General features: G+C 40.6%; 1 protein-coding gene across 2 annotated transcripts; it reads left to right on the top strand.

The window, feature by feature from the left end:
* The first annotated feature begins 617 nt into the window (after positions 1-617).
* Positions 618-10,179, top strand: ppp1caa (protein phosphatase 1, catalytic subunit, alpha isozyme a). 2 transcript variants are annotated; one of them, XM_089018354.1, is made up of 8 exons: positions 618-801; positions 1,045-1,145; positions 3,817-3,948; positions 4,382-4,612; positions 4,695-4,799; positions 5,339-5,562; positions 7,533-7,667; positions 7,744-10,179. In XM_089018354.1, exons 2-8 carry the CDS (start codon positions 1,091-1,093, stop codon positions 7,858-7,860), a joined length of 999 nt encoding a protein of 332 aa, XP_088874480.1. In that variant the 5' UTR covers positions 618-801; positions 1,045-1,090; the 3' UTR covers positions 7,861-10,179. The 2 variants fall into 2 exon arrangements, with proteins under 2 accessions (XP_088874480.1, XP_088874481.1); XM_089018355.1 differs by having other exon boundaries at positions 618-898.
* The last annotated feature ends 682 nt before the right edge of the window (positions 10,180-10,861 follow it).

Below are 10,861 nucleotides of genomic sequence, written 5' to 3'. Positions count from 1 at the left end.
CAGCAAAGTGATTGAGACAACACCTGCATGTACAGAAATATATTTTAAAAGATACATCAAAAAATATAACAGAACATAAAAGTAGAATATAATTGATAATGTAAATGAAATAAAATTAACTCTCTATTTGTTCGTACTAAATATAAAAATATGGGATGTACATATACTGTACATCTAAAAAACTATTATGTGTGTATGGCAAAACATATCTAGTAGTATATCATCATTGCAATAAAAGAACATTCCTGATGTGTCATATATACAAGAAAAAAAATCCTGGCCTAATAACGTCACAATGTATGTTTCCTTAAAACGTTACGTCACAGCCACGATTGGCTTTCGCATCACTGGAGCGTCAGCAACGTCACAAGTAGCGGCTTTGATGTCAAACGCAAATGGAATGCTTGTAAGATTTGGTTTGTACACGCAAGATGGCGCCCTTCGAGTTTCACCTGGACACTATTGTCCTGACGCGGTTGACGTCTCCAGGGGGCGGGTCGTGTTAGTGAACCCCAATACACAATGTCGCCAATCACATTGCACGCGTAAACGCCTCCGTCCAATCATAATTTCATAATGGAATAACGTCATTCAGTGTCATTCCGGCCCTCTCCGACGTAGACAACCGACCGGAGGCACTCCGAGTCCGAACGGCGGCGAGCTGAACCCAGCCTGCTTTTAGAGTTCCCGGAGGACGAGGCACAAGGGAACCAAAACCGCGGCCGAGCTCAAGGGATTTTCTTATCTTCATTTTCATCATATTTTCTTGAACTTACACGGGAGAGCTGTTATTCTGATCGGGTACGAAATTGCAAGCTAACTTGTCACTGTCGCTTGTGACCTGCTCGGCTAAAGTGCTAACAAGTTAGCATGAGCGCAGAGTGAATGGAATGAGGCTGTGAGTAATGTTTGACAATGCTAAGCTAGTTTTCACGATACGTAATATTATGTTCCGTGTGGGGTTTCGATTCGGAGCTGATTGTGAAACTTCTAACAGATATTGTTTTTGTCGGTTTGTTATTTTGTCTGTAAATGAAATTGAAGGTGTGCCAACCGGGCGTCGTAAAGCTCGTGAGAGAATCATCAGAAAATGGCGGAACCGGACAAATTAAACATCGACTCGATCATTCAGCGTCTTTTGGAAGGTGAGACCAATAATAACGACATAAATGTTTTTTTATGCAAATAACGTGTGTGTTTATGCCGTGTATGTGGACGAGTACTTGTCCGTGTCGGAGATCGTTGAACGACAGAACGCAAACACCCCCACTCCAAACGAATAAGCATTAACGCTACATCAATTCTACAATCATCCATATGTAAAAAAAAAAAGCTCTAAATACAGCATATATGACACGAATCTTTATTATTATTCACAGTCGACCACTTGATTGTGTAACGAAGAGACAAGGAAACCCCAGAGGATACTTAGACAAGTGTAAATCTTGTCAAGTGTTCGGTTCATCTAATGCACGTACACACGCTTGTGTGTTCTGGTCGAAGCAATGTAACCTAAGCTTTAGGGGAAAGCAAATCTAACGGGCTTGACTTGATAAATTAATTTTCACTTTGTCTGTATTTTATATAGTATACTGTGATGCTCTGAATTAATACCCCAACTTGTGACTTTAAACACTGCCTTACCAAAACGCCTTTCATACTGGCATTAATAGAAAATTTTAAAATAAATTCCAAGCACTTCCAATAAAGACAACAGAATGTTTGACATGCAATATTTTAGAAATGCAGGATGAACTGACAGTAGTGCAGCAGTTGACAACATTTTTTAAACTGACAGCTACATCTTGGGTACCAGTTAATGTCAATGTGAATTATAATAACTAACATGAAAACCACCAACAAAAGCTGTTTTCAATACAAAAAAATACTGTTATTTAATAAATGTTTAAAAACGTTCTGTAATAGCTTAGTGGCATGGAAATTAAAGAAACCACTTTTGGTTTGACCAGTATAATAGATAACTTTCCTTCCTTGGGATTTAAAATGAGCTGTTAGAAATGTATACCGTTTGTGTTCAAAAATGTTTTCATGGTGACAAATTTGCAACAAAAACACAGACAGTGGTGTCGTCAGAAGTCCTCTGTCGGGTAAATGAGTGAATGTTGTCTTAATAAAAATGATCTGAAAGAATTGACTTGGATTCTTCACACGCACACAAAAAAAAAACGGCAAGCACAGCAGTCATACTAACTGCTGTTGACTTTGACTGCAGACCAGCTTTTGTGTGTGCGTCTGTGTGTGCAAACAAGGCAGATAGTGGCAGTATTTATATGCTCTTATGCAACCCGGTTGACCTTCCGTTTGTCTTTTCTTTCTTTTTTTATTGCAGACTATAACAAGCAATTGCTTGTTGGTCTTGTGTGGCGTCAAAGTGTAACTGTAGATTCTCCCTGTGTCTCTTCTGGTTTAAAATGATACATCAATGATTGATTGTGCTGTATAGTATGCCCACTTTCTCATGAGTGAGTGTCAACAACAAGCCAATTAAACACGTTAGGATAGCCAGTAGCCCAAGTCAATTGGATTTGTGGTATGCTCAAGTAACTTAACTCTGGCTGTGGGCATGTGCTGTTTTTTGTGATTGTTTTGGTGTGCGAAATTATTTTTCTGTAAGGATTTTCATTTCATCGGTGTGAAGATTAGATTTTATGTTTGCAAGAGTCTTTTTTTATGTTTTTTGTGTGTGTGTGTGTGATTTTCCCGTGTGTTTGATTCTTGCGAATATAATTGTTGGCTTCACTGCCATCTGTACATGAGTGAAAAACTGATTTTCTTATGTAGAAGTTATGGTTGTGCATATTTGTTTAAATTAGTTTTTTTTCCCGTGGCATTCTGATTGCCAAAGTATCTGACCGTCATTAGTGAACATGTCAGTGTGATTTTGATATTATTTGCCATTTGTATCTGTGCGAGGAGGTGATATTAATATTACCCCCCATGCCGAAACCCCCAAGGTCTTTTTGACATCTCGTGTCCTTTTAGGAGCACGGTCAACTCCAAAGTTAGCTGTGTTGCAGCCTTGTGTTACAGCTAATCTGTCTTTAATCCTGCTTTAGCAGGCACGAAGAACAGCGCTGCTCATATTTAGGCTCGCTTTCACTATTTCTGGCCTCCATTTTAAGAAGCTGATCTACTCTACCGTCACCTCCATTGACTCATTTTGGAGGATGTCGGTGTGCCTACAGACATTTCTTCGAATGTCACATAATATTTGCCTACTTAGGAGCATCCGTGACTATCAAGGGAATTCTGTGATACATTTTAGTGGTCATTCCTCAGAGGATAGAAAGTAGAGTGGAAGTGTGTTCATCACAAAACAACACAGTGGGTGTGCAGGATAAGTGTGGTTTGACTGTGGGAGGAGTGCAAAGTCACACCGGGCATCATGGCAGCCCCTTGCTGTGTGTGTGTGTGTGTGTGTGTGTGTGTGTGTGTGTGTGTGTGTGTGTGTGTGTGTGTGTGTGTGTGTGTGTGTGTGTGTGTGTGTGTGTGTGTGTGTGTGTGTGTGTGTGTGTGTGTGTGTGTGTGTGTGTGTGTGTGTGTGTGTGTGTGTGTGATTAAGGCACATATTCACTCTTAGCCAGTATGCATCACATTTGATAGTCTGTGCATGTCCTATTTTTAGATCTTATTGAATTTTCTAATCACGATTCATGTGAAACGTGTTATCTTGTTAAGATGACACACCTGTCAAACTGTGAGTTCAGCTCATGAGTGCGTGTCGTCGTTTTATTTTGTGTGTATTAGGGGTTATGGCCTTGTGCGTGTTGTTGATGTCTACATTTTGCCTTGCAGTCAAGGGTTCTCGACCTGGCAAGAACGTGCAGCTGACAGAGAGCGAGATCCGCGGGCTTTGCCTCAAATCTCGTGAGATCTTCCTGAGCCAGCCCATCCTTTTGGAGCTGGAGGCACCCCTCAAAATCTGCGGTGAGCTCAATGCACACGCACAGAGTATTTTCCGATTTCAAATTGAGGTAGTGCCGTTTGGATTCGCACAGATGTGAATTCATGTCTCAAGTTATTCTGTCAAGTTTTAATTCATGCATTTTAACAGTTCCTTTAATCCAAAAGCGCCACCTCAGAAAAATGCTTGATGGGTTTTACAAGAGGTGTTTGATGCTGCTCTGTTTTCGATGCTTTTGTTTTGTGAAAATCCACCGAAATTGTCTGATACTTTTTCAAGACTAACTTTCACATAGTGCAGTTAAAACTAAACCAATTATTGAAATAATGCTCAGACAATAGTTTTAATGATACAAAAAAACATCAAAAAGGCTCCAAAAGTTGACATCTGTGAAGTTAAATACTGCAATAGCTTTGCCTGAGAAGCACTTGAGCTACTTTCTGGCGATCTCCGCAGGTGACGTCCATGGCCAGTACTACGATCTTCTGCGGCTGTTTGAGTACGGCGGCTTCCCTCCGGAGAGCAACTACCTGTTCCTGGGCGACTACGTGGACCGAGGCAAGCAGTCCCTGGAAACAATCTGCCTGCTGCTGGCCTACAAGATCAAATACCCGGAGAACTTCTTCCTGCTGCGCGGCAACCACGAGTGCGCCTCCATCAACCGAATTTACGGCTTCTACGACGAGTGTGAGCAGAACGGGCTGCAAATTGATCATTGGTTGCTCTTCAGTGTTTTTTTTTCCCCTGAAGGGTGTTCTATGTGTTTCAGGCAAGCGAAGATACAACATTAAACTCTGGAAGACCTTCACAGACTGCTTCAACTGTCTCCCGGTTGCTGCTATTGTAGACGAGAAGATCTTCTGCTGTCATGGAGGTAGCCACACGTTCCACTCAAGCGGCGTCATACATACCGACAAGTTACTAGTCAGACAAAATTGCAATAGTGGACAACTGAGTGTGACTTGTACTAATATTCACAGAAAATTCGACGACATCTTGCTCTTCACAAGTGGTCTACCGACGTCAACTAGTGTCGTTTTCCCTTGCAAGTTACAATTGTTCAAATGATAATTAATCATTCTACTCATGAGCTGTATTGTCTTTCTCGTCGGGATAAACAGTCCACTTGGAAGATATCAAATGCTCGCCGTGTTTTTTTTAGCAGTTTGTATGCCTTGTGGCTCCATCCTGCCTCTCACAGGTCAATCTTGGTCCTATGACATACATGGTGGTTACATACACCACATCCTGCATGAGCAGTAAGGACGATTGGCTTTTTTTTCGCCGTTTGTGGCTCTAATATGTAAAAACTTGATTAAGAGGCTAAAAATATGTATGTTTGTACCTCAGGTAGAATAGCATACTCTAATGAAGTCCCGACAGCATGTCTCCTGACTGACATGTCCTCTCCAGGCCTATCGCCAGACCTCCAGTCCATGGAACAGATCCGCCGAGTCATGCGGCCTACCGACGTGCCCGACCAGGGTCTGCTGTGCGACTTGCTGTGGGCTGACCCTGATAAGGACGTGCTGGGCTGGGGTGAGAACGACCGCGGCGTCTCCTTCACGTTCGGTGCCGATGTGGTGGCCAAGTTTCTACACAAGCACGACATGGACCTCATATGTCGGGCACATCAGGTGAGCCAAGGGTTGGGCGAGACATATAGTACAACTTGGTTACTCATGTTTACAGGGATGACATTTACGCATTTTGATAGCCACTGGTGTAACTGCACTGCACCGGCACAATTTTATTACGATTCGCGCATATTGCGACATGATCTGCGGCACATATTACATACTTCTGTTGCAAGAGCTAAAGAAACTAATTTAGTTAAACAGCAATTAAAATGTTCGTTTTCCTTCAGAGGTTTTAACTATCGTTGTCTGTCATCTTGCCTTACTATCTATCTAACTGACTTATTATCTACTGATAATCACCTTGCATTTGTTTCGGTGCATTTTAAAGTCGTAGTAGAGGATATCCAAAAGAGATAATTTAATATTCAATTACCCATGGTGCATTGCAGTATTTACATTGAACATGACGAATGGTTGCAATATGGAGCGTGAGAACAGGAGTGAAACTCTTAAAGACATTAAAAACAGGCAGCAAACAAACATTGTCATTTTTTTAAAGAAACAATCCAATAATTCTGCGTAGGGTAGTGAATTCGTTACAGCAAACTGCTGTTAATTAGGCGAATTTAATGGATATTGGGAATGAGCTGTTGCAGCACTTTGGAAATAGACACAAGTAAGAAAAAATCTTTATAGTACTGTAGATTGTGTAGTAACTAAACAAAATTGGAAATGCTTGTTTTATGGATGGATGGATGGATGGATATGCCTTTATTAGTCTCACAGTGGAGAAATTTCCATTTCACAGCAGCAAAGTGATGAAAGGAATGAAAGGACGATTGATTGACGAATGATTTATGTATGAATAAATTATTTGACTTGAATTAAAATTGCAAATTGATATATGAGAAAAGTAGATTTTACTCAAATGTATTTTCCTTTGCTACTTAGAATTATCATGCTCCAATGAATATACAGTAAAGTTCTCGTTATATCGATATCGGTTATATTGATAGTACTGCTTATTACGATAATATTTCTATGAACGCAAGAAGAAAATTTACATGCCGCAGGATCGGATATATCGATAGTCTGGTGATATCGATATTTTTTCCGACTCCCGAGAATATCGATGTAATGAGACTTTACTGTATTTTGGTTTATTTCAATCAGTTTTGTATACTTTGGTGATGTAGTTATATCGGGCCCCATCCATTTTAGAATTTGGCCTCCTTTCTGGACACAAGGGGACCCCTTTTTTAATTTCCCAGCACCCCAGCATTTAGTATGTACCCCGTTTCATAGCTGCGACACACTTTGTGACCACATGGTGAGTCACAAAAAAAAATCATTTTAGATTTCCAGAGTCTATTTGCCACGTAGAATCTTGTTTAATTGCCGGCACAAATGTAATATGTCCTTTCTCACTTAAAATTAGTGTTTCATAACACAAAAATCGTAGCCATGATAATAAAATCATAATCTAACCTTTACTTTTAGAAATCTTAGCCATTAACAAGGTAGGCGAGTACCTAGAGATACACAACACAAAGCCAGTTTTCATAACCGGCTGGATTGATTATTGGTGAAATAAATGCCCCTATGCACAAGTTCTCTGACTCTCCACGATGCGTCAGTGTTGCTACAAAAAATATTAAGTTAAGAAAATGCAATGTTTGCCAATATCTGGCTTTGTTATTTTGACACATGCTTAACCCGATTAAGGGGACAGACGGAAACCCACTTCTGTTCTTACTTAAGATACCCCGCAAAAAAATTTCTTCCTCCATGCCAAAAAAATGGCATCTTTGGCAACTCCTGTTGGGCAACGACATCCTTTGTTAAAAGATAATTCAAATATATGCCTGAAATGATGAATAAATATAATTAATCTGTATTTTTTTTTTTCAGAAAAAAAAAACGGGGGAAAAAATTACATAATTTTAAAAAGGTGTACTTCTAACACACCATATTTCAATCATTTTTTAATGGTTTGTGCATTACTAAATGCCTTTTTTTTTGCGCAGGTGGTGGAAGACGGCTATGAGTTTTTTGCCAAGAGGCAGTTGGTCACACTGTTCTCTGCTCCCAATTACTGCGGAGAGTTTGACAACGCCGGCGCCATGATGAGCGTCGATGAGACGCTCATGTGCTCCTTCCAGGTGTGTGAAATATTTCACAGAACACAAAGAAGACTACCCAAAGCATTTTAACCACCTTTCTGTGTCTGCGTCTCAGATCTTGAAACCGGCAGATAAGAAGTTGTATCCTTACGGCGGCGGCGCTGGAATGGGATCGGGGAGGCCCGTCACCCCGCCACGAAATTCCGCCAAGGCTGCTAAGGCTAAGAAATAGCACCCACTACTGACTCATTCCCACCACCCTTCCACCCACAAGTGCGCCTGATGCCCTTTGATAATCTTTTTTCCCCTTGTTACCTCCCGAATGCCATTTTCTCCCTCATACATTTCACTCATTTATTACCCTCCTGGTCTGTGTGCATGTCGTCACACAGGAAGTTTTTCTTCCCATTCTCCTTTTCGCCTCTAGGCAAATAAGCTGTGTTCACCTTTGAGGTGTACTCGCATTTTCTATGTCGTCTTCTCAGGATGGTGGTTTGCGTTGTTAGGTTGGGGTGGGATTGTCGGGGGCATGCTGACTGGGTGGGTGCGCATTGGCAGTCGCCATTCAAAAAAAAAAAGAAGCGATTGAAAATGTTAAATACTTTTTAATTTTGTAGATATTTGAACGCGACGTCCTTTTTTAAAAAAGATGAATAAAGAATTCGCATGGACTGAAGCATTTCCCACAGCCCCTCAAAGATGACCCTTCGCGCTGCCAATATTAAATGTAACCTCATGACAGATGCACTTAACTAGATACTAAATGAGGTGTGGTGGAGAGTGGGATTATCTTGAACATTGTCTGCAATTCAGAGTATTGATCCAGATCACTTGACTGCAGTCTGTAAAAGATGCAAGAAAGCAACCAAAAATCAGCTGTGATCATGTTAAATTGCCACAGGCCACGTTCACATTTGCTGGTTTTGATGTGGACCATCATTAGAATGACTGGAAGAAGTGCGTCAAAATCTCACATGCTACAAGGGTAAAGATCAACATCTAAGTTTGGATGCTTTAAAAAATGATCAGAGTATTGTTTCTTAAGATTAAGTGGTTTAAATATAGCTACAATGTAAAAATAATATATGCACAAAAATGTGTATGTTTGAGCATTAACAAAAAAAATGAAATGTTCATAAATGCGGTCCAATCCACTCATCCTGGCAGTCCTAATGAACACGCTTGAAAGTGAACTCGGGCACAGCTTGGTTGGAGCTATAGTGTGAAGAGTGTTTGTCACATAAAACATAATCTAAGTAGGCCGCGACTTGGTGAGAAGCTTTTAGCGTACTGCTCATGCTGAGCACAAACGGCTGAAGTCAACCAGCGCTTTGTCCATGCATCATTGTGAACACGAACTGACGTTCAGACAACAAATTACAAATGTTAAACGGCATGAGTGGTGGAATCAACAAAAATGCCAAGTAGGAAACAGGACAATCCTCTCCTAACTGAACTTCGGCACAGTTTTGGTTTATTTGAGTGTGATTGGAACACAAACCAACCTTAAAACAAGAAATCTTAAATGTTTCACAGCATGTCACACAAAATGTCTAGCTGAGACTTTCCCCCCCCCCCCCTTTTTTTTAAATCAGAATTCTTTTGGTCTCTGCCAGAATACTGAACCACAAGCATGAACGTGGCCTGAAATGAGGAATACTACCCGGTGAGTGGTTACCATGACAACTAAGAGGAGACGTGTAAGATTCGGTGGCCGGTATTTGTTTGCCTCAGCTTTGTTTTTGGGTGGGTTGAAGGGATAACGAGCCATAGACATAACTAACATTTATCATGCGTAACATACTAAACGTGTATGGAGTCGGTAGTAATAATAAGAATGATGATGATGACAAGGCAAACAGGGTGTCGCTCCACATGGAAACATATCTTTTTGCAGTCATTCAGGGTTTCTTACTTTTTTTCGCCCGCCGCCTCCTCTTTGTTCCATTTTACCATGCTTGTCTGCATCCTCCATTTTAGTCTAGTGATGACGACACGTCAGCACCTATCCACTGAGATGAACTCAGGAAGCAATCAGGAAAAAACAATCATCAGTACGCAGATACACAACACCAAAATCTTCAGTCATTTAAAAAAAAAAAGTGTTGCCGGGTAGGATACAGAGGAAAGGCATGCAATTTCAGCCCATGAAGTAGTAAATCAAGTAAATAAAGATTTGTTGGGGGAAAAAAGGTCCAAGATGGTCACAAGGCCACTTCCTTATAAAATCATAATAGCTGTACAGAGTTGTGCTCTTTTTTTTACACCATTGTCATTAATCACCTTTTTCTTTTGTTCATACTGTTTTTGTTGAAAAATGTATCTATGATATGATTTTTTTTTAAAGGAATGGATCAGGGATGTTTTGCACCATATCCTTTCACCGGATGTGTTCGCATAGCAGCAGATCAGATCATTCCCATGTTTAAAAAACAAATAAGTGAAACTAATAACAAGGATATTCTATTGATTTCATCAGTCATTCTCAACCCGTTGCCATTTGTCTCTGTTAAAAGCGTAGAATTAAAAATACAGAGAATTTATACACTGGTTTTGGTCTGTTTTGTTGGTGTTTATACAGTTGCAATGCAAGTAAAACAAAACCCCACAGAGATCCCCTTTTACACTCATCAAACCAAATTTTACAAAAGAAAATGTCTTTGGGGATGCATTGATGAGTTAAAACAATGCCGCAAAATGTATTTTTTATTAAAAAAATGTTAATGATTCATAAACATCTGTATTTGTTACGATGGTATTTTTTGTTTCAGAAAGTCCCGCCCCCAGTTCGTGACGTCACGCCAAGACGTCTTGCATTGCTGGAGAATCAAAACAATGGCTTCAGATTCGGAGAATATGCTTTCTTGTCACACATCCAGTTATGAATATGATACAAATAGTTCTGAAGAGGAAAGCATTCATGTTTGCAATCGATTAAAGAAGTCCTTCCGTGTCATTTTGAGGCATCTGGACTGCAATGTATCGTCCCAGAAAAGAGGCAGAAAAAATGGCGACCAGCTCCCGTGAGGAATTAATCAGCCCGTTTCTTCAGGCTGACAAATTCCCTCCATGGAGCTTGGACACCCTCCTCTGGCGGCTCTTGGTTGCAACACGAGGTCCCCAGACCAAACAAGTACAGCAAAATACATTGACGTGATGGAAGGACCGCTACAATGTGTCTTTTTTTCAGTCAGGGGCGTTCCTTTAGTGACATCACGTACGGACTCGTCACC

The sequence above is a fragment of the Hippocampus bargibanti genome, linkage group LG17 (genome assembly GCF_051943395.1).
Source record: "Hippocampus bargibanti isolate YZ-2025 linkage group LG17, ASM5194339v1, whole genome shotgun sequence".
In the NCBI taxonomy this organism is placed as follows: Eukaryota; Metazoa; Chordata; class Actinopteri; order Syngnathiformes; family Syngnathidae; genus Hippocampus; species Hippocampus bargibanti.
This window is presented reverse-complemented; position numbering and strand designations above follow the sequence as displayed.

Excerpts from the sequence above, each read along its gene's own strand:
- ppp1caa (XM_089018354.1), top strand. The coding sequence starts at position 1,091 with ATGGCGGAACCGGACAAATTAAACATCGACTCGATCATTCAGCGTCTT. Across the intron at positions 5,563-7,532 it reads TCATATGTCGGGCACATCAG|GTGGTGGAAGACGGCTATGA; the intron begins GTGAGCCAAGGG and ends TTTTTTGCGCAG. Across the intron at positions 7,668-7,743 it reads CGCTCATGTGCTCCTTCCAG|ATCTTGAAACCGGCAGATAA; the intron begins GTGTGTGAAATA and ends TCTGCGTCTCAG.